Source organism: Salvelinus namaycush, chromosome 10 (assembly GCF_016432855.1).
Source record: "Salvelinus namaycush isolate Seneca chromosome 10, SaNama_1.0, whole genome shotgun sequence".
Lineage (NCBI taxonomy): Eukaryota > Metazoa > Chordata > Actinopteri > Salmoniformes > Salmonidae > Salvelinus > Salvelinus namaycush.
The window spans coordinates 34,844,865-34,871,683 of NC_052316.1; the positions used below are offsets into that span (position 1 = coordinate 34,844,865).

At 43.3% G+C, this 26,819-nt stretch overlaps 2 protein-coding genes and 1 non-coding gene across 5 annotated transcripts in view; 2 read left to right on the forward strand and 1 right to left on the reverse strand.

Moving 5' to 3' along the window:
• The window catches only part of zc3h3 (zinc finger CCCH-type containing 3), a 104,119-nt gene extending 100,459 nt beyond the window's left edge, over nucleotides 1–3,660 (reverse strand). Inside the window, exons 1-3 of the mRNA XM_039002771.1 lie at nucleotides 3,477–3,660; nucleotides 1,589–3,179; nucleotides 1,073–1,275 (exon numbers count right to left, since the gene is read on the reverse strand). Coding sequence (XP_038858699.1) covers nucleotides 1,073–1,275; nucleotides 1,589–3,179; nucleotides 3,477–3,549 — 1,867 coding nt within the window. The 5' untranslated portion in view covers nucleotides 3,550–3,660. The remainder of the gene's footprint in view (nucleotides 1–1,072; nucleotides 1,276–1,588; nucleotides 3,180–3,476) is intronic.
• Nucleotides 3,601–15,217, forward strand: cyldl (cylindromatosis (turban tumor syndrome), like). Of its 3 annotated transcripts, XM_039002773.1 has the most exons (16): nucleotides 3,601–3,906; nucleotides 5,974–6,416; nucleotides 6,527–6,838; nucleotides 6,940–7,003; nucleotides 7,101–7,276; nucleotides 7,490–7,658; nucleotides 7,887–8,025; nucleotides 9,137–9,247; nucleotides 9,347–9,438; nucleotides 9,568–9,631; nucleotides 10,221–10,353; nucleotides 10,580–10,688; nucleotides 10,777–10,895; nucleotides 11,098–11,323; nucleotides 11,902–12,105; nucleotides 14,634–15,217. In XM_039002773.1, the coding sequence occupies exons 2-15, from the start codon at nucleotides 5,976–5,978 to the stop codon at nucleotides 12,084–12,086; spliced, it is 2,340 nt and encodes a 779-aa protein (XP_038858701.1). In that variant the 5' UTR covers nucleotides 3,601–3,906; nucleotides 5,974–5,975; the 3' UTR covers nucleotides 12,087–12,105; nucleotides 14,634–15,217. The 3 variants fall into 3 exon arrangements, with proteins under 3 accessions (XP_038858701.1, XP_038858700.1, XP_038858702.1); XM_039002772.1 differs by lacking the exon at nucleotides 14,634–15,217 and having other exon boundaries at nucleotides 11,902–12,335; XM_039002774.1 differs by lacking the exons at nucleotides 3,601–3,906; nucleotides 14,634–15,217 and adding an exon at nucleotides 3,996–4,116 and having other exon boundaries at nucleotides 11,902–12,335.
• Nucleotides 15,218–24,942: 9,725 nt separating this feature from the next.
• On the forward strand, nucleotides 24,943–24,995 carry LOC120055215. Its single transcript, XR_005477669.1, has one exon. It is a non-coding gene; the product is annotated as a U7 small nuclear RNA (small nuclear RNA).
• The last annotated feature ends 1,824 nt before the right edge of the window (nucleotides 24,996–26,819 follow it).

Consider the following 26,819-nt stretch of genomic DNA (forward strand, 5'->3'; position numbering starts at 1 on the left):
AAGCAGAGAGAGTGAGCTATGGAGAGAGTGCCAGACAGCCAGCCATCAGGATGAATAAAGCCTAATGTTAATAGTGATGGCTTTTTTAATGTCTGCTCGACTCCATTGACTGGGGGCGATTACACTGAGATGGGCATGAGAGGGATGAAGAGAATAGAGGGGTGGAAGGAAGGGAGGAGGGGCCGAGGGTTGTAAAAACACAGATTGCGTTCCATCAGGTTAGGTCTATATTCTCTAGTTCGTTAAAACAATCCAATTTGCAAAAGGATAATTATGCATTAGCTGCTTTTTATCTAGTGGGCTGGCTAGGGGGAGAGGAGAGTGGTGGTGGTGCCAGGACTTGATAGCAGCAGCCTCTTCCCCACCTTCACCCACTGCAAATTACCCACTATCACGGCTCAATTGGGTAATCAATTACCACCCCTCCCTACCCCCTATACACACACAGATCACAGCAGCGCTCCATAGGCCTCTCATAGAGAGGAATGGTGACCCCTATTGGAGAGAGGAGACAGTTGAATAAAATTGGCCCAATCAAAGCACTGGCAACAGTGCAAATGTCCAACAGTGTCCTAAAATGAGTTACTAAACCATAGAGCTATTAGATAGACTGGATCCACAGTACTGTCCATGTAATGTCATTCTCCACAGAGGATATATTCATTAAGTGAATTCGTCACGGCTAACAAAGACAACACCACTCACAACTAGCTGAATTAATTAGCTAGACCTCCTGAGTCCTGAGTAGAAGGAAAATTATAGTAAACCATCTATTTATCTAATAGGACCTCTCTATATGATTTACTCTCACTGTCAGTGACAGTGGAAATCTGACGGTGTGTTAAGTTTAAATGGATAGAAATTCCATGAATTCCTCCATATATTGCAGAGGTACAGTTGACGTAACAAGGGTCAGAGTTGTTTTTCTGGTCAATTTACTTCTTGGCCTAATAGGATGGATCATGTTTACCCCCGTATTCCCTGGTGTTTGCCAGGATGTAATCGTAATTAGTAAGATCTTATTTATTTTTCCCGGTTAAATAAAATGTCAAATAAAGTGCTGTCCTTCTACCTGTCCTGGAGGGGCTGGGGGAGAGACGTCGTAGCTTGTGTCTGCCGAACGAGACCAGTTCACGGGACAGGGTCCTCTTCAAACCTCCCGGCCTCCAGACCGGGGTGTGTGTCCGAACCGGGCTGTGTGTCCGTCGGCGGAGAGAGTAGCGGCTGTTCAGGGTCATGTCTGCTGGGCTGGACCTCCGCTCTGATCCAGACTCACTGCAACACACAGGACAGAGTATGTGTCAGAGACAGGTAGGGAAGTGTGTGTGTGTGTGTGTGTGTGTGTGTGTGTGTGTGTGTGTGTGTGTGTGTGTGTGTGTGTGTGTGAGAGAGAGCGAGGCGTGTGTCAAAACATTTTTTTTAAAGATAGATTTGCTGCCACCCTCTGGCCAAAGGCAATATTACATGTTCACAGATACAAAATCAGGATAAAAAGAGACATATTCCAACATGCATTATTAGACGTAAGAGAATAGGTATGATACAAGTAAAGACATCTCTGGCTTCCCTTAGTCCTCCTCTTTCTCACCTGCTAGCCGACCTCCTGATAATCTTCATCCTGCTCCTGAGTTTGAACCCTCCAGGGGAGGAGGAGGGGGGCACTATTATGCGTTGAGTTACAGATAGAGGGACACTGGACACCCCCTTGGCCCCGTTCTCTTTCTCCGAGGTCCAACGAAACACAGACCCACGTCGGGCCCCTATCCCTCCTCCTGTACCAGTCTGCCCCCCTCCTCCAGACCCTGCCTTCCAGCGGTAGAGACTACTGAGGGAGGTGGAGGCACCTGCTGCCTTACGCTGCTTGGCTAAAAGACTTGGGGATTTGGGTTCCTTGGCTTCCCCCTCTCCCTTCTCTGGAGCTCTCTGGGGCAGAGCCAGGGCTTTGGGTGAGAGGGGCTTCCGGGACAGCCTGGCCTGGCCACTTGCAGAAGACGACACCCAGGTGTACTTGGTGGTCTTCGGGACTGCGATGGATAAACTGAGCTTACGGGGAACCTTCTTGATGGGGACAGAGGCTCTTCTACTGGGGAGCCCAGGATGGCAGACTGGGATGGGAGAAGAGGTGATGAGTTTGTCTGGGGGCTGGGCCTCTGTTCTGGCCTGGCTGGGCCCAGCTCCTCCTGGCTGATGGCTGTTCACCCAAGTGAACTTGGAGTGTCTCTGCAGAGAGGAGGTTGTCTGGGGCTGGGCTGGTGTGCAATTGGACATGGTGCTTAGTTGGGGTCCTTGTAGAGCACTAGGGGAGGCAGAGAGAGGGGGTGGAAGAAGTAGAGGTGGGTTTGTATCGCTAAGGATGAGGTTGCCGGTGGTTGCCTTGACAGTGTGTTTACCTCCTGTGCTGGTTTTCCCAGAGTGACGAGGTCTGATATGCAGCTGAGCAGTGCTCTGGACCATGGTGGTAGTAACAGTAGATTTGTCTGAGACAGGGACACTTGTCAATTCTGTATTATTTTCTCCAAGGGCAGTGGCTTTCACAGGTAGTCCCATGTCCTTCCCTTCAGTGGTAGGCTGAAACTCATGTTTAGTCTCTCTCTGCTGGTCATCTGGAGGTCCAGGCCCTGTTAGCCCAGAGAGTCCTAGCCAAGCGTCACCCCCAGGTCCTGTTCTCCCTCTGCCTGATTCAGTCTCTGACTCTATAGCTGTGGATCCACTGCCTGTCCCAGTCACAGTTCTTCTCACTCCCCCTGTGAGTGCACACTTCTGGCCCCTTGGCCCTGGTCCTGTTAGATCCCCAGACATAGCACATTTTGTCCCATCCTTATCTCCTCTAGCCAGGTCCTTATTGCTGTGTCTGGGCTGTGAGGTGCCTCTAGCATTAAGGGACAGCAAGCCAGTAGAGGAGTTGGGTTCTGCACAAACTAATGGCTGCTCTAAAGAGTGCTTGGCAGTCTGTATAGTAGGTCTACTCTGCTGGGCTGAGCTGGTCTTGTTATTGAGGGAGTAGGTCTTCCTCCAGTGTCCCGCGGACTGAGGGGGGTAAGGCCCACCCCGGGAGGGGAATGTGGGGGTGAAAGATGAGCTGTGACCCCTGCCTCGTGGCGGTGGCCTCGCCGGGTGCCACTGCCGGCCAGAAGTAGAAGGGACATCACCATGGACACTCTTATGGTTGTTGATGAGACCTGTTAGATGACAGAACGAGGTTAAGAGGTAGCTGGCAAAAGTGGTAAATTAAATTTTAAAGGCGTGATTCTAGCTAGCCTCTACGTTCGGTCGTCCATATGTAGAGGCAAGAATATATTTAGTAACCTACGCGCCTGCTAGCGATAGCCAGCTAGCTAGGCATAAACATATAACGTATTGGTTCGCAAAGCCAACACAGCATTCATAACAACTCTCAAATTGAATAGTTCAGTATCAGCTAGTTATTAAATATAATACACCAGTAATGTTCACTGTACTGTAAACCACCAACTTACTTTGCAACAGATCGATTTGCCTTTTCAGCGCGTCTCTCTCCATGTTTACGTCCGAAGCGCACATCGTCATCATGCAGCGCCACGGATATGTGTATTGCCGCGTTCAAAAAAACTGTGAACTGGTGCCGCGTTCAAACAGCTGGGAACTCGGAAAAAACTATCTCCGATTGGGGAAATTCAATTTGAACGGTCATCAAACTTGGAATTCCAACTCGGGAACTAGGGCCTCTTTTTAGAGCTCCGACGTTCGGGCCCGAAGATCACTGACGTGATGATTTTTGTCTCGTATTTTCCCGAGTTCCCAGTTGTTTTGAACGGGGCATATGACGACACAACAGTGAAACGAAAGAGGAAGTGAAGTGACTCGCTAGCTAGATACCGATCACATCTTGCCTACTCTCGTAAGAAGATTTACATTACAACTTACAAGGTAAACAATATTGACTAAAATGGTATCTATAGTTACAGCATATGACTGAACATACAGCTTGTAGTAATTGGACTGATAGTTATTGCTCAATGCAACGGAGGAAATAAATAGCTGCGATCGAAGTTGGTTTGCACTTTGCTCAGTAGTCGCAGTTGGCTTTCACTTTCTACGTATGGTCTAATGTTGGTGTTATATTGGACTTTCTGTGGTGTGAGTAAGTTTACGTATGTGTTTATATATGTATGTGTATATATGTACAGTGCATTCGGAAAGTATTCAGACCCCTTCCCTTTTTCCACATTGTTACATTACAGCCTTATTCTAAATGTATTACCCCCCCCCCCAATCTACACACAATACCCCATAATGACGAAGCAAAAACAGTTTTTTAGAATTTTTTGGCAAACGCATATAAAAAAATCAACAACAGAAATATCACATTTACATAAGTGTTCAGAACCTTTACTCTGTACTTTGTTGAAGCACCTTTGGCAGTGATTACAGTCTCGAGTCTTCTTGGGTGTGACGCTACAAGCTTGGCACACCTGTATTTGGGGAGTTTCTCCCATTCTTCTCTGCATGTCCTCTCAAGCTCTGAGGTTGGAAGGGTAGCGTCGCTGCACAGCTATTTTCAGGTCTATCCAGAGATGTTAGATCGTGTTCAAGTCCGGGCTCTGGCTTGGCCACTCAAGGACATTCAGAAACTCGTCCCGAAGTCACTCCTGTGTTGTCTTGGCTGTGTGCTTAGGTTCGTTGTCCTGTTGGAAGGTGAACCTTCGCCCTAGTCTGAGCACTCTGGAGCAGGTTTTCAGGAAGAATCTCTCTGTACTTAGCTCTGTTAATCTTTCCCTTGATCCTGACTAGTCTCCCAGTCCCTGCCACTGAAAAACATCCCCACAGCACAATGGCAAATTCCAAGCAGGCTGTCATGTACCTTTTACTGAGGAGTGGCTTCAGTCTTGCCACTCTACTATAAAGACCTGATTGGTGGAGGGCTGCAGAGATGGTTGTCCTGGAAGGTTTTCCCATCTCCATAGAGGAACTCTGGCGCTCTGTCAGAGTGAACATTGGGTTCTTGGTCACTTCCCTGACCAAGGCCCTTCTCCACCGATTGCTCAGTGTGGCCGGGCGGCCAGCTCTAGGAAGAGTCTTGGTAGTTCCAAACTTCTTCCATTTAAGAATGATGGAGGCCACTGTGTTCTTTGGGACCTTCAATGCTGCAGACATCTGTGCCTCGACACAATCCTGTCTCGGAGCTCTACAGACAATTCCTTCGACCTCATTGCTTGGTTTTTGCTCTGACATGCACTGTCAACTGTAGGACCTTATATATACAGGCGTGTGCCTTTCCAAATCATGTCCAATCAATTGAATTTACCACAGGTGGACTCCAATCAAGTTGTAGAAACATCTCAAGGATGATCAATGGAAACAGGATGTGAGGACAGACGCTGGGAGACGAGAAGCAAGTACAGGGAGTGAACATTTAATAAACAACATGAAACCGAACATGGACAGCATCTGGACAGAGAAAACATAAACAACAATAATGCTGACACGGGGAACAAACTGAGGAACAGAAAGATATAGACAGGGCAATCAACAAATTGACGGGGTCCAATGAGCGCTGATGCGCGTAATGATTGGCAGCCCGGCACCCTTGAGCATCAGAGAGGGGGAGTGGGAGCAGGCATGACACAGGATGCATCCGAGCTTAATTTCGAGTCTCATAGCAAAGGGTCTGAATACTTATGTAAATAAGGTATTTCTGTTTTCGTTTTGTCATTATGGGCCATTGTGTGTAGATTGATGAGGAACACATGTAATACATTTTATTATAAGGCTGTAATGTAACAATTGAAGGATCTGAATACTGTGTGTGTGTGTGTGTGTGAGCGTTTGTGTGTGAGCGTGTGTTTGCTGTATCTGTTTGCTGTATCTGTGTGCTGTATCTGTGTGTAACAGCATGCAGAACATCCTATGCCTTGTACAGTCATTAAAAACAAAATATACATCTTCACATGTTATGACCATTTCTATTCAAACCCTATTTCTTCCCTGCATCAGCCATGGACGCATGTGATGTGAAGATGTACTACATCATCATAGAGGACCCTGGGTTACCCACGGTGCCCAAAAATGTTGGCCACATCTGTTACATCCAGGAGAGCAGGTACATGTCAAGGCTTAGCAGATCTGAATTTCCTCAGGAATTGCCTGTCATCTGTATGGGCTCCAGTTTGGACAGTCTCCTGAAGGTAAACGACCTAAAACCAGTGACTGCTAAGGAGGCAGAGCTGCTGCAAGCCCTAGGAGAGGACTCAGAGAGACTGAAGTGGTATTTAGAGAGGGATGCTTTGGATACAGCCCTGGGTTTAACTAAGGATGCACCTGTCACTGTGGAGTTGGATGGGAAGTGGCTGCAGGGAATTGTACGTTACGTCGGAAGGATGACAGAGCCAAAGTACCCAGACCCCATCGTAGGAACCTTCTTTGGCATCGAACTACAGGTAGCGTTTGCAAATTGTGTATGTTCATACGTGTATTATTCTTTTGGAAATGTGTTATTCTACATATCACATCTACTTGGTTATTCATATGTCCTCTGAATTCCTCACAGGGAGAAGACAAAGGAAAGGGACCAACAGATGGGACATATCTGTCAAAAACCCTATTCCCCTGCAAGAAAGACTGTGGGATTTTTGCTCCATTTTCCAGAGTGAAACCCATGGTTTCCAAACCCAAATTGGTGTCCAAGTGTCTGACCTTTCCAGCAGCCCAGCTGGCCACGCAACCGTCGCCCCAACAGGCCCACCACCAGCCCCTCTCCACAGGAGACAGAGTCACCTTCTTCATGGACGAGGACATCCTCCATGGGATGGTGATGGATCTGGAGGAGAAGGAGGGCAGGACCTTAGTCATCATCTCTACTGTGAGTGCAGAATGATTGACCGATAGAGCTGTGACATGTGGCCTATAGCAGGGGAGTATTTGGCTTTTGGGGTGTGACGGGTGTGTTTCCTGTGTTTGCAGGACCGGGATGAGAAGATCACCCTACCGCTGGACAGCGTCATCAAAGGGGAACTGCTTCAACATGGTGTGTGTGTTTGTGTGTCTGTCTGTGCATAATTGTAATAAACCGCATGCAAATATATTTTTTGATGCCATTGTTTGAGTCTTTGTGTTGACCACAGAGCCTGAGCCTATGGAAACTGATAAGGCCATTATGCCTATGGAGGAGGTTCACCCCTTGGGGCTTGGTGTTGACTCTCTAGTGGAGGTGACTCTGGCTATAGGACCTGGCTATGGAACCATCCGCTGGATAGGCACTTTGCCTGGGCAGAAAGGAACCTACGCTGGACTGGAGCTGGTACACTGTCTCAACACTGGCCTCTAATGTTCACATGATGCACTGCATGGACCCTGTCTTGGGCGGGAGAGCAATTCATTGTTCTGTTTAATCTCAAACGTCAACTACTCTCCACTTCACTCTCTCTCTGTCTCTCTCTCTCTGTGTCTCTGTCTCTCTCTCTGTGTCTCTGTCACTCTCTCTCTGTGTCTCTGTCTCTGTCACTCTCTCTAGGAGGATGGGTACACTGGGGTTAGTAATGGTACCTTTAAAGACCATCGGTTCTTCAGATGTCTTCCTAGACAAGGTCTCTTCGTCAAGCTTCTATCCTGCCGGCCTGACTCCCGCTTCCAGGGGGCAGCAGACATTCAGAATGAGAGGGCATCAGCCAATGTCCTTCAAGGTGAAAGAAACTGCCTCTTGTAACAAAGATCATTACAGCCAATCACATAACAAGCAATTTTTGTTTGCTTGGTTGAGCTTGCCTGACTTAATGAACCATTTCCCACAACTGCAAAAACTGCCCATTACACACCCCAGGCAGACTCAAGGATTTCAAATAGTATTTGTACCCAGGTCTGGTCTGTGTGTGACTAGAACTCTTTGACATGTGTGTTTTGTACTCACTCAGAGAGACAGGTGGTCCGCAGCCCTGGGGCGCTCCCCTCCTCCCCCATCGCCTCTGAGCAGGTCGAGAGGATGCTGATTGGTCGAATGAAGGGGATCCAGGGCCATATAAACTCTTGCTACATGGACTCCGCCCTCTTCAGGTGAAGATGATGAAGATGATGACAATATATATTGTTTATAAAGAGACAATTAAATGATAGGCACACTAACAGCTCCTCCCTGCTCCTATTAAACACACGCTCTCTCGCTCTGTCTCGCTCGCTCTTTCTCGCTCTGTCTCTCACTCTGTCTCTCTCTCGCTCTGTCTCTCTCTCGCTCTCCCTCCCTTTCTCTCCCTCCCTTTCTCTCTCCCTTTCTCGCTCTTGCTCTCTGGCGCTCTCTCACTCTCTCTGTCTGTCTCTCGCTCTGTCTCTCGCTCGCTCGCTCTGTCTCGCTCTCTCCCTCCCTTTCTCTCTCGCTCTCTGTCTCGCTATGTCTCTCGCTCGCTATGTCTCTCGCTCGCTCTGTCTCTCTCTCTCGCTCGCTCTGTCTCTCGCTCTGTCTCTCGCTCTGTCTCTCGCTCTCTCTCTCGCTCTCTCTCTCTCTCTCGCTCTCTCTCTCGCTCTCTCTCGCTCTCTCGCTCGCTCTCCCTCCCTCCCTTTCTCTCCCTTTCTCACTCCCTTTCTTGCTCTCACTCTCTGTCTCGCTCTCTCGCTCTCTGTCTCTCTGTCTCTCTCACTCGCTCTCTGTCTCTCTCACTCGCTCTCTGTCTCTCTCACTCTCTCTGTCTCTCTCACTCTCTCTCTCTCTCACTCACTCTCTGTCTCGCTCTCTGTCTCTCTCACTCACTCTCTGTCTCGCTCTCTGTCTCGCTCTCTGTGTCTCATTCGCTCTGTCTCTCTCGCTCTGTCTCGCTCTGTCTCGCTCTCTGTCTTGCTCTCTGTCTCGCTCTCTGTCTCGCTCTCGCGCTCTCTCTCTCGCTCTCTCTCGCTCTCTGTCTTGCTCTCTGTCTCTCACTCGCTCTCTGTCTCTCTCACTCGCTCTGTCTCGCTCTCTGTATCTCTCACTCTCTCTGTCTCTCTCACTCGCTCGCTGTCTCGCACTCTCCCTCCCGTTGTCTCGCTCTGTCTCGCTCTCGCTCTGTCTCGCTCTCTCCCTCCCTTTCTCTCTCTATGACTTGCTCTCGCTCTCCCTCCCGCTCCCTTTCTCTCTTGCGCTCTCTCTCTCTCGCTCTGTCTCTCTCACGCTCTCTATATCTCTCTCTCTCTCCAGTCTGTTCTCCTGTTCCTCAGTTTTGGACTCCCTGCTGTTTAAGTCAACAGAGCCTAGGGATGCCCCCATCCAGAGTACCCTGCTACATGACATCGTCAACCCGCTCCGCAGGTCAGCCAACGTGTGTGTGTGGGCTTAGGAGATGTAGTAATTGTAGGCTTGGGTGTGCTAATACATGTGTTGCCTGTGTGTATTGTTGTCTATGTGCAGTAAAGGTTTTGTGGAAGGGAGACACATTATGAAGCTTCGTCAGCAGCTGCAGGAGCTTGGATACTGCCACACATTCACCACAGAGGAGAAAGGTGAACAAACATCTGCCTTACTGCTATAGCCTTTCTAACAGGACAGTCGCAACTGTAAATGAACTAGACTTAATAGGGTGATTTTTGAAAGGACTGAGTGTGACTGTGTGTGGTTGTGTTCTTGTTCAGATCCAGAAGAGTTTCTTACCCTCATTATGCACCATATTTTCTGTCTGGATCCTCTCCTCAAACTGTAAGAATACCTTACTCTAATCTATGTTCTATTTCAATTGTAATGTAGCTTTGCACTACACCAATGTAATACATACTTGATGACCAGACTTTACCTGGTAATAAAGAAATCTAAAAGACTTGACCTGGTAATAAAGAATTCTAAAAGACTTTACCTGGTTATAAAGAAATCTAAAAGACTTGACCTGGTAATAAAGAAATCTAAAAGACTTTACCTGGTTATAAAGAAATCTAAAAGACTTGACCTGGTAATAAAGAAATCTAAAAGACTTTACCTGGTTATAAAGAAATCTAAAAGACTTGACCTGGTAATAAAGAAATCTAAAAGACTTTACCTGGTTATAAAGAAATCTAAAAGACTTGACCTGGTAATAAAGAAATCTAAAAGACTTTACCTGGTTATAAAGAAATCTAAAAGACTTGACCTGGTAATAAAGAAATCTAAAAGACTTTACCTGGTTATAAAGAAATCTAAAAGACTTTACCTGGTTATAAAGAAATCTAAAAGACTTGACCTGGTTATAAAGAAATCTAAAAGACTTGACCTGGTTATAAAGAAATCAAAAAAAGACTTGACCTGTTGTCTCCAGGTCAGCTGGGGGAAAGGTCCAGGACAGTTACTGTTATCAAATCTTCCTGGATAACAACCACAGCCTGGTTCTGCCTACTGTCCAACACCTGCTGGAACACTCCTTCCACAGCGCAGGACTCAAACTGGCAGAGGTAGGGGTGTGTGTGGGTGGGTTTGTGTGGGTGCACAGTACTCGCTCACTATGCTCGTTCTCATTTATCTGAAATTCCTGTAGATGGCACTGTTTGATAAGTCTTCTGCTACAACTGAACTAATGTGTGTTTATGACTACTAGACTCTATACAACGGTCTCCAGATTGGTAGTTTACTGTAGTCAGTAGTTGTGTAGTGACTGTATGTCTCTTCCTCTCCTTCTAGGTGCCATCTTGTCTGATCCTCCAGATGCCTCGCTTTGGGAAGAAGTTCAAGATGTTTCAGAAGATCATCCCTTCACTGGAGCTGGACATTACTGACCTCCTCTCTGAAGGTAGTTCACACACACACAACACACACAGCCACTCAAGGATACACCATCTATCTGTGAAAAGATGTAATGTGATGTGGTGTGTGTTCAGGTCCCCAGCAGTGTGTGTTGTGTGGTCAGCTGGCGTATGAGGAGTGTGTGGACTGCTTCAGAGACCCAGTCTTCAGCAGGACAGGATTTAAAGTGTTCTGCAGGACCTGCTCCTCTCAGGTAGGGCGTAAGGACAGACTGACACACTCCACTGTGTGTGTGTACCTGTCATAGTGTTGTGTGTCATTATACGTGTATGAGATCATACTACATTGCAGTCGGAGTACACAGAATCATTGATCTACAAATCACTTTGCATCCCAAATAACTACTCTATATTTGATTAGGATTAGCGATTCTGCTCCTCTGTCTCCTTCTCCAGGTACACTCTCACCCCGAGCGGCTGTCCCACAGCCCCTCCCCCCTGCAGCTCCCTGAGGGTTACCCCGCCCCCACTACCCTCCGAGCCCCGCCCCCTGCCCCACCCAGAGAGAGACTGGAGCTGTTTGCAGTGCTGTGCATAGAGACCAGTCACTATGTCTCCTTCATCAAACACGGACCAAACAGCACAGACTGGATCTTCTTTGACAGCATGGCTGACAGACATGGTGAGGTTGTGTGGAATATGCTGTGGCTGAAAACCGTCCTTGTTTCCTCCATTCCTTTCAAAACTCATTGGATGTCAGAAGGAAGCACCTTGCATCCTTTCCTCCAATACGCATTGAGAGGAATAGAGGAAACAAGGATGGCGGAAGCAAGGATTTGACGGCTAGTAATGTTTTCAGACACCAACAGTGGGTTTGTATTTTCTCTGTCTTTGTCTCATTATCTGTCTCATTCTCTGTCTCATTCTCTGTCTGTCTTTGTCTCTGTCTTTGTCTCATTCTCTGTCTTTCTCATTTTCTGTCTCATTCTCTGTCTCATTTTCTGTCTCAGTCTCATTCTCTGTCTCTGTCTTTGTCTCCTTATCTGTCTCATTATCTGTCTTTGTCTCATTCTCTGTCTGTCACATTCTCTCTCTCTGTCTCATTCTTTCTCATTCTCTATCTCTCTCTCTCATTCTCTGTCTCATTTTCTATCTCATTCTGTCTCTGTCTCATTCTCTCTCTCTCTGTCTCATTCTCTCTTATTCTCTCTCTCATTCTTACTCTCATTCTCTCTCTCTCTCTTTCTGTGTGTGTTTCAGGAGAGAGGGATGGCTTCAACATTCCCCAGGTGGAGGCATGTCCAGAGATTGGCATGTACCTGGTCATGTCACCCGCCGAGCTGGCCAACCAGGTGCCTCGGGACATGAAGGGCGTGGCTAAGCGTCTGTTCTGTGATGCCTACATGTACCTGTACCAGAGTACCAGCATCAGCCTCTACCGCTGACAGAAGCGGAACCACATGGGTAATTCCACACCTCAAATTTGAGAGTTGTACAACTATTGTACTACTTGTCTGTAAGTAAAAATAGATGGGACCTCTGTTCACTGCTTATACTGTCCAAATGGCCCAAATGTTATAGTGCCTTATGATATAGTGTGTGTGATATATATATATATATATGTGTTTGGACAAACCTACTCATTCAAGTGTTTTTATTTTTTATGTTCTACATTGTAGAGTAATAGTGAAGACAACAGAATAAAATAACACATGGAATCATGTAGTAACCAAAAAAGTGTTAAACAAATCAAAATATATTTTAGATTCTTCAAAGTAGCCACCCTTTGCCTTGATGAAAGCATTCACCTGGAATGCTTTTCCAACAGTCTTGAAGGAGTTCCCTGCTTTTCCTTCACTCTGCGGTCCAACTCTTCCCAAACCATCTCAATTGGGTTGAGGTCGGGTGATTGTAGAGGCCAGGTCATCTGATGCAGCACTCCATCACACTCCTTCTTGGTCAGAACGTCCTTACACAGCCTGGAGATGTGTTGGGTTATTGTCCCGTTGAAAAACAAATTATAGTACCACTAAGTACAAACCAGATGGGATGGCGTATTGCTGCAGAATGCTGTGGTAGCCATGCTGGTTAAGTGTGCCTTGAATTCTAAATACATCACAGACAGTATCACCAGCAAAGCCCCCCACACCATCATCCCACCTCCTCCTCCATGCTTCACGGTGGGAACCACACATGCGGAGATCATCCATTCACCTACTCTGCTTCTCACAATGACACGGCGGTTGGAACCAAAAATCTCAAATTTGGACTCATCAAACCAAAGGACATATTTCCACTGGTCTAATGTTCATTGCTCATGTTTCTTGTCCCAAGCAAGTCTCTTCTTATTATTGGTGTCCTTTAGTAGTGATTTCTTTGCAGCAATTTGACCATGAAGGCCTGATTCACCCAGTCTCTTCTAAACAGTTGATGTTGAGATGTGTCTGTTATTTGAACTCTGTGAAGCATTTATTTGGGCTGCAATCTGAGGTGCTGTTAACTCTAATGAACTTATCCTCTGCAGCAGAGGTAACTCTGGGTCTTCCTTTCCTGTGGCAGTCCTCATGAGAGCCAGTTTCATCATAGCGCTTGATGGGTTTTGCGACTGCACTTGAAGAAACTTTCAAAGTTCTTAAAATTTTCCAGATTGACTGACCTTCATGTCTTAAAGTAATGATGGACTGTCATTTCTCTTTGCTTATTTGAGCTGTTCTTGCCATAATATGGACTTGGTCTTTTACCAAATAGGACTATCTTCTGTATACCATCCCCACCTTGTCACAACACAACTGATTGGCTGAAACGCATTAAGAATTCCAAAAATTACATTTTAACAAGGCACACCTGTTAATTGAAATGCATTCCAGGTGGCTCATAAAGCTGGTTGAGAGAATGTCAAGAGTGTGAAAAGCTGTCATCAAGGCAAAGGGTGGCTACTTTGAAGAATATAAAATATATTATGATTTGTTTAACACTTTTTGGTTACTACATGATTCCATATGTGTTATTTCATAGTTTTCATGTCTTCACTATTATTCTACAATGTAGAAAATTGTAAAAAAATTAAGAAAAACCCTTGAATGTGTAGGTGTGTCCAAACTTTTGACTGGTGCTGTATATATAAAAAAAAAATGGAAACGTATGACTTCCAGAGGCCTTCTAAAAGCCAAAGATATGTTCACTTTATGTAAAAAGTCTTGGGGTGAATTAGTGCCTTTTCTCCTCTCGTAAATGCATCCAAATAATCAGAAAATATATAATGATTTGTACTTTCTGATAAAGCGCCTTATCAAAGTCAAGAATTCCAACTTTTTTCAAATAAATGTGTACCTCACCCCACTTTTATTACACTGTGCAATATCATGGGGATCCTGGGTTAATGGATGGGACTACTGATCAGATAGGGGAGGGGGTTTGCAGCTGGCCAGTTACATGACTTTTGACCTCTCTGTGTTTGTTTTTATTTGCACTGGGTGACTTGTTTTGGATGTAGAACGTTAGACTTTATTCTTTTTTTGACGTTACTATTCCAGGGGAGGTTATGCTGTTTATACAATCATTTGTATAATTGTAAATGTAATACTTAGATTCCTATACATTCCAACTTCCATCTTAATATTTACCGCTAACTGTCTTTTAAGATAGGTTAGATCCTTTTGTGGAACTTGACAATGTGATTATTTGCACTTTACTGACTTTATTTGTTGTTGTTTTACTATACTTTAGAACTATGCCTTCGTATTGGTAGCTATGCGTATCTGAGAATTTATTTTCCTGAGGTTTTCTGATTATTGTAATATTTACAAAAAAGGCTAAAAGAAATGAGAATGAATTAGAATATTTGCATGTGTACGCTATGAAATGCTACAGTATATGCAAGTGTGTTAGTGCAGGTATGTCCTTGTATGTTTGTAGGTCACTGTCCCTTTCACTATCTGAATGGGCACAGAATTATTCTCTCATCCCTTTTCTCTTTTCCATCTTTCACTTAGCATCGGGCAGAAAAGGGCGCGCCTCAAAGCTGAATAAATCAACAGTGATAACATCTTCTCACCACTTCATATTCCTAATGTGATCAGAGGGAGATGAGAGAGGGTCAGAGAGAGAGATAGAATCACATAGAGGTAGGGTCAGAGGGACAGAGGCTGGGGGGTGGGTGCATTGCTTTTGGAAGGCTGTTGGAGCACTTTTCTTTAGGAAGTGGGTTAACTAAGGAGATAATTTGGTCTCATAAACATTAACACAGGAGCAACATACTATTTAGCCTCAATCTATATGAAATAATAAACATGTTTGTTATATCTCTGTGCTCAAAAGGTTATTCTGAGGTGAGCCTCTGGCGTACGACTGGGCTACATCCCAAATGGCACCCTGTTTCGTATATAGTGCACTACTTTTGACCAGAGCACTACATACTGTAGGGAATGGGGTGTGATTTGGGATACATTTGGGCTTACACAAGGCAGGTATTGATGTACAGAAAATCACATCTCTGTGACATTTATAGAGCCAATTTATATGAAATTGCCAATTTTCTAACTTCCCCCTTTTCTACTCTGGCTGTGAGGTCATTATGGTGCAAAATGAAAGAAATTAAACATTTTTCTTCTTATTTTTTTGTAACTCTTCTGACTGCACTGGCTTCTTCTATTTACTTCCTATTTCCTTGCATTCGCTCTCTTTTCCTATCTCGGTAAACTTTGATAGACGTGTCTATTAGTTGGCAGCATTTATCTTTGTAGGGCACATGCCAACTCTCCCCCACCCCCTCACCTTCAGAACAAACAGGACAGCATTTGGTCTGCACTCAAATCCTGACCTGAAAATTGTTTTCTGTGCCCAGTTCAGACATATCACATGATGGGTCCTGACCCTGGTCAGTGGTGTAAAGTACTTAGGTAAAAATACTTTAGAGAACTACTTAGTGGGGCAAAAAAGTATTTAGTCAGCCACCAATTGTGCAAGTTCTCCCACTTAAAAAGATGAGAGGCCTGTAATTTTCATCATAGGTACACTTCAACTATGACAGACAAAATGAGAAAAAAAAATCTGAAAATCACATTGTAGGATTTTTAATGAATTTATTTCCAAATTATGGTGGAAAATAAGTATTTGGTCACCTACAAACAAGCAAGATTTCTGGCTCTCAGACCTTCTTTAAACTACAACAAAAGTCACGGGATTGTCACCGTTTTAGTGGTTCTTCATGGATAGCTCCTCTGTCTCGGTGGCCATCTTCCAGAGATAGTTTTTCCTCCTGGTTGCTGGTTCCATACTCTCTCTTATAAGGGAAGGAGAATAGGTCATTAGTACCGTCAGCTGTGCTTAATTAATTGCCTCTGGTTACCTTGTCTCACATGCCTTGTTGGGCTACTATCCGTGAGCCCAGCCTGCCCTCTGGTGGTCCTTCCATTGAATTTTTTATTATAAATACTTTTACTTTTGATACTTAAGAATAGTTTAGCAATTACATTTACTTTTGCTATTTAAGTATATTTAAAACCAAATAATTTTTGACTTTTACTCAAGTAGGATTTTACTGGGTGACTTTTCACTTTTACATGAGTCATTTTCTATTAAGGTATCTTTACTTTTACTCAGGTATGACATTTGGGTACTTTTTATACCACTGGATGTGGCTGACCCTGAGCAAGTAGTTAGTACAGTAGGTCTCCCTAGCTCATATGAACCCTCTGATGCTATTGAGTTCTGACAGGTAAGGCCTTTCAGCTTTCATACAGTTTCTCTAGCCTGGTCCCAGATCTGTTTGTGGTATCGCCAACTCCTTTTGTGGTATCGCCAACTCCTTTTGTGGTATCGACAACTCCTTTTGTGGTATCGCCAACTCCTTTTGTGGTATCGCCAACTCCTTTTGTGGTATCGCCAACTCCTTTTGTGGTATCGACAACTCCTTTTGTGGTATCGCCAACTCCTTTTGTGGTATCGCCAACTCCTTTTGTGGTATCGCCAACTGTTTGTGGTATCGCCAACTCCTTTTGTGGTATCGCCAACTCCTTTTGTGGTATCGCCAACTCCTTTTGTGGTATCGCCAACTCCTTTTGTGGTATCGCCAACTCAACATTTTTATTTGTCACATACACATGGTTAGCAGATGTTAATGCGAGTGTAGCGAAATGCTTGTGCTTCTAGTTCCGACCATGCAGTAATATCTAACAAGTAATCTAACAATTTCACAACAACTACCTTATACACACAAGTGTAAAGGAATGAATAAGAATATGTACAGAAAAATATATGGATGAGCGATGGCCGAACGGCAAAGGCAAGATGCAGTAGATGGTATAGAGTACAGTATATACATATGAGATGAGTAATGTAGGGTATGTAGACATTATATAAAGTGGCATTGTTTAAAGTGACTAGTGATACATTACATCAAGATGGCAAGATGCAGTAGATGGTATAGAGTACAGTATATACATATGAGATGAGTAATGTAGGGTATGTAGACATTACATAAAGTGACATTGTTTAAAGTGGCTAGTGATACATTTATTATATCCAATTTCTATTATTAAAGTGGCTAGAGATTGGAGTCAGTATGTTGGCAGCAGCCACTCAATGTTAGTGGTGGCTGTTTAACAGTCTGATGGCCTTGAGACATCCCCGCTTTGATGCACCTGTACTGACCTCGCCTTCTGGATGATAGCGGGGTGAACAGGCATTGGCTCGGGTGGTTGTTGTCCTTGATGATCTTTTTTGCCTTCCTGTGACATCAGGTGGTGTAGGTGCCCCGGAGGGCAGGTAGTTTGCCCCCGGTGATGCGTTGTGCAGACCCCACTACCCTCTGGAGAGCCTTGCGATACAGCCCAACAGGATGCTCTCGATTGTGCATCTGTAAAAGTTCGTGAGTGTTTTTGGTGACAAGCCAAATTTCTTCAGCCTCCTGAGGATGAAGAGGCGCTGTTGCTCCTTCTTCACCACGCTGTCTGTGTGGGTGGACCATTTCAGTACGCCGAGGAACTTAAAATTTCCACCTTCTCCACTACTGCCCTGTCGATGTGGATAGGGGTGTGCTCCCTCTGCTGTTTCCTGAAGTCCACGATCATCTCCTTTGTTTTGCTGACGTTGAGTGTGAGGTTATTTTCCTGAATACCACACTCCGAGGACCCTCACCTCCTCCCTGTAGGCCGTCTCGTCGTTGTTGGTAATCAAGCCTACCACTGTAGTGTCGTCTGCAAACTTGATGGTTGAGTTAGAGGCATGCATGGCCAAGCAGTCATGGGTGAACAGGGAGTACAGAAGAGGGCTGCGAACGCACCCTTGTGGGGCCCCAGTGTTGAGGATCAGCGGGGTGGCCCCTCACCACCTGGGGTCAGCCCGTCAGGAAGTCCAGGACCCAGTTGCACAGGGCGGGGTTGAGACCCAGGGTCTCGAGCTTGATGACGAGTTTGGAGGGTACTATGCTGTTAAATGCTGAGCTGTAGTCGATGAACAGCATTCTCACATAGGTATTACTCTTGTCCAGATGGGATAGTGCAGTGTGATTGCGATTGTTTTGTCTATGGACCTATTGGGGCGGTAAGCAAATTGGAGTGGGTCTAGGGTGTCAGGTAGGGTGGAGGTGATATGGTCCTTGACTAGTCTCTCAAAACACTTCATGATGACGGAAGTGAGTGCTACGGGGCGATAGTCATTTAGCTCAGTTACCTTAGCTTTCTTGGAAACATGAACAATGGTGGCCCTCTTGAAGCATGTGGGAACAGCAGACTGGGATAAGGATTGATTGAATATGTCCGTAAACACACCAGCCAGCTGGTCTGTGCATGCTCTGAGGACGCGGCTAGGGATGCCGTCTGGGCTGGTGGCCTTGCGAGGGTTAACCCATTTAAATGTTTTACTCACGTTGAGTAAAACGTGAGTAAAACTATTTAAAAAATGTAACCAGGCCATTCAGGATGATTCAATGCCGTCTTGGTAAGCAACTCCAGTGTTTATTTGGCCTTGTGTTTTAGGTTATTGTTCTGCTGAAAGGTGAATATGTCTCCCAGTGTCTGTTGGAAAGCAGACTGAACCAGGGTTTCCTCTAGCATTTTGCCTGTGCTTAGCTCTATTCCGTTTCTTTTTATCCCCAAAAACTCCCTAGTCCTTGCCAAGGATGATGATGCATGTTTTGGAATATTTTATAGGCTTCCTTCTTTTCACAATGTTGTTGATCCATCCTCAGTTTTCTCCTATCACAGCCATTAAACTCTGTAACTGTTTAAAAGTCACCTTTGGCCTCATGGTGAAATCTCTGAGCGGTTTCCTTCCTCTCTGGCAACTGAGTTAGGAAGGGCACCTGTATCTTTGTAGTGACTGGGTGTATTGATACACCATCCAAAGTGTAATGAATAACTTCACCATGCTCAAAGGTATATTTAATGTCTGCTTTAAAAAATGTTTGCCCATCTACCAATAGGTGCCCTTTTTTGCGAGGCATTGGAAAACTTTCCTGGTCTTTGTGGTTGAATCTTTGTTTGAAATTCACTGCTCGACTAAGGGACTTTACAGATAATTGTATGTGTGGGGTAAAGAGATGAGGTAGTCATTATAAAATCATGTTAAACACTGTTATTGTACACAAAGTGAGTCCATGCAACTAATTTTATGACTTGTTAAGATCATTTTGACCCCTGAACTTATTTATGCTTGCCATAGCAAAGGGGTTGAATACTTATTGACTCAAGACATTTTTTCATTTTTTATTAATTTGTAAATATTTGTAAATAATTAAATGTTGACATTATGGGGTATTGTGTGTAGGCCAGTGACACACATTTTCAATTTAATCCATTTTAAATTCAGGCTGTAACATAGCAAAATGTGGAAAACGTCAAGGGGTGTGAATACTTTCTGAAGGCACTGTAGACAGCAGTGGAGGCTGCTCAGGGAAGGACGGCTCATAATAATGGTTGGAACGGAGTCAATGGAATGGTATCAACCACATGGAAACAACGTGTTTGATGTGTTTGATACAATTCCATTGACTCCATTCCAGCAATTAATATGAGCCGTCCTCCCCTCAGCAGCCTCCATTGGTAGACCACTATCGGAAGGGAGCGGATGGGAAAACGATCAGGGTTGGATTGCTGTGTGCGTGTGTACATGCGTTTTGTGTGGAAATCACTCAGGAACCCAGAATGGCTCTTTGACCTTCATCATTATTTACATTGTGGAGATGGAGGTCGTGCCATTCACGTTCTAGCTATGCTGCTACCGATCAACTGTAAAGGAGAAAAGAGACAAATTGGTTTAAAATGTGGTAAACTGATGAGATTATAGAATGTTTTACTAAATGGGGCGGTTTCCCGGTCACAGATTAAGCCTGGGCTCATAAGAAATTCCATTGAGTTTGCTTTTTAGTCCTGGACTAGGCTTCATTTGTGTTCTGGAAACCCCCCCTATGCGTCTGGGAAGTGGCGCTCTTGGCGGTGGAGTTTTCAATGAGGTGGCACTCGCAGACAAGTTACTAGCAGTGCAATGTCCAGGATGAGAATTTTCATTTACCGGGAGGGTGGAAATAAGCAGCAGAAGGTGTGTACAAGATACAGTTGAAGTCAGAAGTTTACATACACTTAGGTTGGAGTCATTAAAACTTGTTTTTCAACCACTCCACAAATGTATTGTCAACAAACTATAGTTTTGGCAAGCCTGTTAGGACATCTACTTTGTCCATGACACAAAAAAAAATTCCAACAATTGTTTACAGACAGATTATTTCACGTATAATTCACTGTATCACAATTCCAGAGGGTTGGAAGTTTACATACACTAAGTTGACTGTGCCTTTAAACAGCTTATAAAATTCCAGAAAATTATGTCATGGCTTTAGAAGCTTCTGATAGGCTAGTTGACATCATTTGAGTCAATTGGAGGTGTACCTGTGGATGTATTTCAGGGCCTACCTTCAAACTCAGTGCCTCTTTGCTTGACATCATGGGAAAATCTAAATAAATCAGCCAAGACCTCAGAAAAGAATTTGTAGACCTCCACAAGTCTGGTCATCCTCTGGTACATCCAAGTCTGGTACATCCTCCACAAGTCCAAACGCCTGAAGGTACCACATCCATCTGTACAAACAATAGTATGCAAGTATAAACACCATGGGACCACGCAGCCATCATACCGCTCAGGAAGGAGACTCTGTTTCCTAGAGATGAACGTACTTTGGTGCGAAAAGTGCAAATCAGTCCTAGAACAACAGCAAAGGACCCTGTGAAGATGCTGGAGTTAACAGGTACAAAAGTATCTATATCCACAGTAAAACGAGTCCTATATCGACATAACCTGAAAGTCCACTCAGCAAGGAAGAAGCCACTGCTCCAAAACCGCCATAAAAAAGCCAGACTACAGTTTGCAACTGCACATGGGGACAAAGATTGTACTTTTTGAAGAAATGTCCTCTGGTCTCATGAAACAAAAATAGTACTGTTTGGCCATAATGACCATCGTTATGTTTGGACGAAAAAGGGGGAGGCTTGCAAGCCGAAGAACACCATCCCGACCGTGAATCATGGGGGTGGCAGCATTGTGCTGTGGGGGTGCTTTGCTGCAGGAGGGACTGGTGCACTTCACAAAATAGATGGCATCATGAGGAAGGACAATTATGTGGATGTATTGAAGCAACATCTCAAGACATCAGTCAGGAAGTTAAAGCTTGGTCGCAAATGGGTCTTCCAAATGGACAATGACCCCAAGTATACTTCCAAAGCTGTGGCAAAATGGCTTAAGGACAACAAAGTCAAGGTATTGCAGTGGCCATCCCAAAGCCCTGACCTCAATCCTATAGAAAATTTGTGGGCAGAATTGAAAAGGCGTGTGCGCGCAAGGAGGCCTACAACATGACTCAGTTACACTAGCTCCGTCAGGGGGAATGGGCCAATATTTACCCAACTTATTGTGGGAAGCTTGTGGAAGGCTACCTAAAAAGTTTGACCCAATTTAAACAATTTAAAGGCAATGCTACCAAATACTAATTGTGAAATTAGTGTATGTAAACTTCTGACCCACTGGGAATGTGATGCTGAAATAAATCATTCTCTCTACTATTATTCTGACATTTCACATACTTAAAATAAAGTGGTGATCCTAACTGACCTAAGACAGGGAATTTTTACTAGGATTAAATGTCAGGAATTGTGTTAAACTACGTTTAAATGTATTTGACTAAGGTGTATGTAAACTTCCGACTTCAACTGTATATCATACTTTGACTAAAACTATGACTTATTGACTTACATCGCTGTGCAACATCATGGGTAAGCTCTGTTCATCGTCTTTCAGCTCTAAATTTGTTATTTTTTTCTGGTGGGAGTAACGACCTCAAACATTTATGCGCCATGTTGGTGGACTATGACTGGAAGTGGCATTTCTGGCAGTGTGAAACAGGCCATGTGCCCAGTGAGTGTTAAATAAACCTTGCAATAATGTGACAAGGCAGCATTGATAGCTGATGCAGTATCTGTCAGTAATCAGTTTTTGACTTGGAGTGAAATATGTGCCGGTACTCATTTTGGGTGCCAGTAATGTTTATATTTAGGTGAGGAACTTTTGAGCTAATATTCTATAAGAGTTGCGGAAACTCGAGCAGTAGAACATTTGAGGTGTCGGTACTCAGTTCTGGTGCTCCTGCCCAAGTCAAGCGCTGGCAGTAGGGTTGCTTAGTATCTGAAAATAGATATGAACAGATACTTCACTCTGGCCTTATTCTCATTTAGTATACAACGCTGCATACTTGGATCAGGCACACTCCACTGACCAGGCCATATGTGGAATTAAAAGATGTTAGGGATTTAGAACTGTTTCAATAATGCTTGTCAATGCCAGTGGAAAGCTTCACCTCACCATGCAATGTTCAATGGCACTCGAGACTGCTGTGACACAGAGCAGACACAGCAAGAGCAGTGCACTTGGCACTAGCTTAGCTTAGCTTTCTCCCCAATAAAACCTCACTGTCACACTGTTATACAGTCTGCCTAAACAAAGCATGCGAGAGGAACAAATGATTAGAAAAAACAGACATCTATGACCACGGGAACAATTGAAGCCTTCACTGAAGTGATGGAGACACAAAACAACACAGGGTGTTTCAGTTCAGACCCTGTTCTTTTTTAAATATCATGAATACAATAGTGGCTTATGAATAAAAGATCAATGGTGGCGTGGGATTTGCTGGTCGGAGAAAATGTCATGTTGGTTTAATGGTGGTGGGAGAAAGGTCTGACTGGCCTCACAGGGCCACGGAAGACCTGTGTGTGTGTGTCTGTGTGTGCATGTGTGCTTTCATTTTTATGAGGAGCTTAAAAGCCAGTTCCATTTCCTCATCTGAAATGTTACACTTTACCCTAATATAGGCTGTTATGAGAAGTTGCCATTTTAACTTTCTTTTTGAGGCAACTGTGGCAAATCTAAAAACGTCATAAAAAAATACTAATGTTTACTATATAATTCTACAGTACTTACTATAGAATCCTGTAGTAATTTTTATTTTATTTAACTTGGCAAGTCGGTTAAGAACACATTCTTATTTTAAATGACGGCCTAGGAACAGTGGGTTAATTGCCTTGTTCAGGGGCAGAACGACAGATTTTTACCTTGTTTAACCTTTTTTTTACCTTGTCAGCTCAGGGATTTGATCTAGCAACCTTTCAGTTACTAGTCCAACGTTCTAACCACTAGGCTACCTGCCGCCCCAGTAAACTGTAGTATACTGTAGAATACAGTATTACACACTACACTATAGTATCCCTCGATCATGTGTATTACTTACTATAGAATGTTGTAGTATACCGTAGAATACTATAGTAAATACTACAGTATTATCCTTTTTTAAATTTTTATAAATACATTGCCGTGGGAAGATGTTTGGGGGTGGGGGTGCTTTGATTAAAAAAAAGTAAAAAACACTGCAGTCCGCAGAAACATGACACTTTACCATACTAAATAAATATTTACTACAGTATTTAATTTGCATATACAGTGCCTTCAGAAAATATTCACACCCCTTGACTTTTTCCAAATTTTGCTGTGATACAGCCTGAATTTAAAATGTGTTTTTGTCACTCCTACACAAAATACCCCATAATGTAAAATTAGAATTGTTTTTCGAAATATTACAAATTGATTAAAAGCTGAAATGTCTTGAGTCAATATGTGTTCAATGCCTTTGTTATGCCAAGCCTAAATCAGTTCAGAAGATAACATTTCTTAACAAGTCACATAAGTTGCATGGACTCTTTGTGCAATAATAGTGTTTAACATGATTTTTGGATGACTACCTCATCTCTGTACCCCACACATACGATTATCTGTAAGTTCCCTCAGTCGAGCAGTACATTTCAAACACAGATTCAACCACAAAGACCAGGCCTCGCAAAGAAGGGCACCTATTGGTAGATGGGTAACAACAACCACAACAAAGCAGTAATTGAATATCCCTTTGAGCATGGTGCAGTTATTAACTACACTTTAGATGGTGTATCAATACACCCAGTCACTACAAAGAGACATCTGTAAAAAATGTGGCAAAGCAATTCACTTTTTGTCCTGATAAAGTGTAAGAAACGGTATGGAGCTAAGCACAGGCAAAATTCTAGAGAAAACCTGGTTCAATTTGCTTTCAACCAGACAATGGGAGAGAAAATCATCTTTCAGCAGGAATATAACCTAAAACACAAGGCCAAATCCACATTGGAATGAGTGACGAGTTACAGTTTGGATTTAAATCTACTTGAAAATCTATGGCAAGACCTGAAAATGGTTGTCTAGCAATGATCAACAACCAATTTCACATTGCTTGAAGAATTTTGAAAAGATAATGGGCAAATGTTGTACAATCCAGGTGTGGAAAGCTCTTTGAGACTTTTTCAGAAAGACACAGCTGTAATCGCTGCCAAAAGTCCTTCTACAAAGTATTGACTTAGAGGTGTGAATACTTATGTAAATGTGATATTTCTCTATTTAATTTTCCCAAAATTTGCAAAAATTTGCAAAAATGCGTTTCTACTCATTACTCATTATGGGGTATTGTGTGTAGATGGGTGAGAATTGCATTTTATTTAATAAATTTTGAATTCAGGCTATAACACAACAAAATGCGGGATAAGTCAAGGTGTATGAATACTTTCTGAAGGCACTGTACCCTTCCCATTCCCCTCCCCCATATCCCAATTTGTGCCACCCATATGTGAAAAACCTACATGCCAGGTATAGAACATATTGTCTTCCATACAGGTTATAGAAAAGAGCATGAGCTCTGAACTATCTGTTCAGACCCCAGTCCTACCTACAGGTTATGGAAAATGTTATCTTTTAGTGTTTCTCCAGTAGGTTTCCTCAGGGAGAAAGCCTCCACATGTAAAAGATAATAAAACAAAACACTATAGTAAATACTACGGTAATGTCCTATTAAACACTACAGTAAATATTACAGAATATACTACAGTTTTCTTTCACTATAGTATTTATACTATAGTTCAGTTGAAATACTACAGTCAAGGTTGGGTAGGTTACTTTCTAAATGTAATCCGTTACAGTTACTAGCTAGCTGTCCAAAATTGTAATCAGTAATGTAACTTTTGGATTACATAAACTCAGTAACGAGGCATTAGAAGACAAAAATGTATGTTACCAATTGAACAACATCTATTGCAGGATAAATCAATGTTGAAGTTTACATAGTTGGCCATATATGGATGTTACATTTCACTTTATGGGTTGGTTATGTAGGCTTCTTCTAACCCATTGCTTTCTACTACATATAATAATATGATTAAATTATATCTTTACATAAATATATATAATTTCTAAGTCCAAACATGTATGTAGCAACTACAGATTGCCCCTTTAACTGTATCAAAAGTGTGCAAGTTTGAGCATGTCAATTATTTATTTTTTTACAAGCATTAATTAGATTGAGCAATAAAAGCCCCACTTTTATTCCATAGGCTGTGATCCGCACTATTCAGCTGTTGCAAGAGCGCATTTTTCACTGGTTATCTACTGGTTTCAAAAACAATGATTGATGGGCAGCTTAAACTTCTTGAATTCAAAATATTTGGCTTCAAATACACATTTAGATTTGTGAACAGCCAACCACAACAACCACAATCTGTAAGGCGCAAATATTTAAATGAGAGAGCAGCAGTGTGATTCACATCAATGCGCTATGTAGATAGCAATAATAAGTGATATCCGTATCTCCGTAGACTACACCACTGCTGTCATCCTCACCTCCAAGTGTTTATTCAAGTTGGATAATCTTTGGATGCCGACAGCAGTCGCACCTTTGGTAGACACAGCTTGGAATGTAGCCTACAAAAGCCTGTTCCTGCTCTTTTCCCACGATCCATCAAACACATTTGGTGTGTCATCATAGTGGTTTCTGACTTGTGGTGAGACACGCTCAGGTGAAACAAATTTAAACATGCAACTTTTTTCAAACATCCTTTATGAATTTAAAAGTAATCATCTAAATAATAATCTATCTTTTCAAAAGTATCGGTAATCTGATTACAATATTTGTGCTGGTAACGTAATGGATTACAGTTAACGTTTTTGTAATCCCTCACATGTAACGGATTACATGTAATCTGTTACTCTCAACCCTGACTACAGTATATTACAGTAAATATTACAGTAAAGTTTGCAAAAACCCTGCAGTGAGTACTATAGTATATAAATATAGTAATACTACAGTATTTAGACCATAGTATAATATAGTATTTTTTTTGTTTGGGATATAATTTGTGTACAGTCATAAAATAGGAATGAAGATGTTTCAGGGCATCCATCTACCAGACCATTATAAAAACAACAACTATTCAGAACCACGTTGTAAAAATGTTCTTAGGAGTAGGCTACGTTATAAATTAGGAGGAGAGAGTTTGGAAGCGAATGGAAAGGTATTTTATTACCTCTTGTCTTATTCCCTTTTTAGAGAGAGAGAAAGAGATATGAGAGAGCGAGAGAGAAAGAAACAAAGAGAGAGAGAGACGCTAGCTACTTTGAGTCTGAGACACGATCCACTTCCTACACTAATATCTGTGATAGGTCACCATTCTAAATGACATCATCATGGGCCATCAATTACACAGTGACATCATGGGAACAGAACATATAGTGAGTCAGACAATCCATAGGCTAGTATCAACACGGCCTCATTAGAATATGTCAAA

Bases quoted from the DNA above. Each gene is read 5' to 3' on its own strand.
- cyldl (XM_039002773.1), top strand. From the start codon at position 5,976: ATGGACGCATGTGATGTGAAGATGTACTACATCATCATAGAGGACCCT. The intron at 7,277-7,489 runs GTACACTGTCTC...CACTCTCTCTAG, and splicing joins CCTACGCTGGACTGGAGCTG to GAGGATGGGTACACTGGGGT. The intron at 9,439-9,567 runs GTGAACAAACAT...GTTCTTGTTCAG, and splicing joins ATTCACCACAGAGGAGAAAG to ATCCAGAAGAGTTTCTTACC.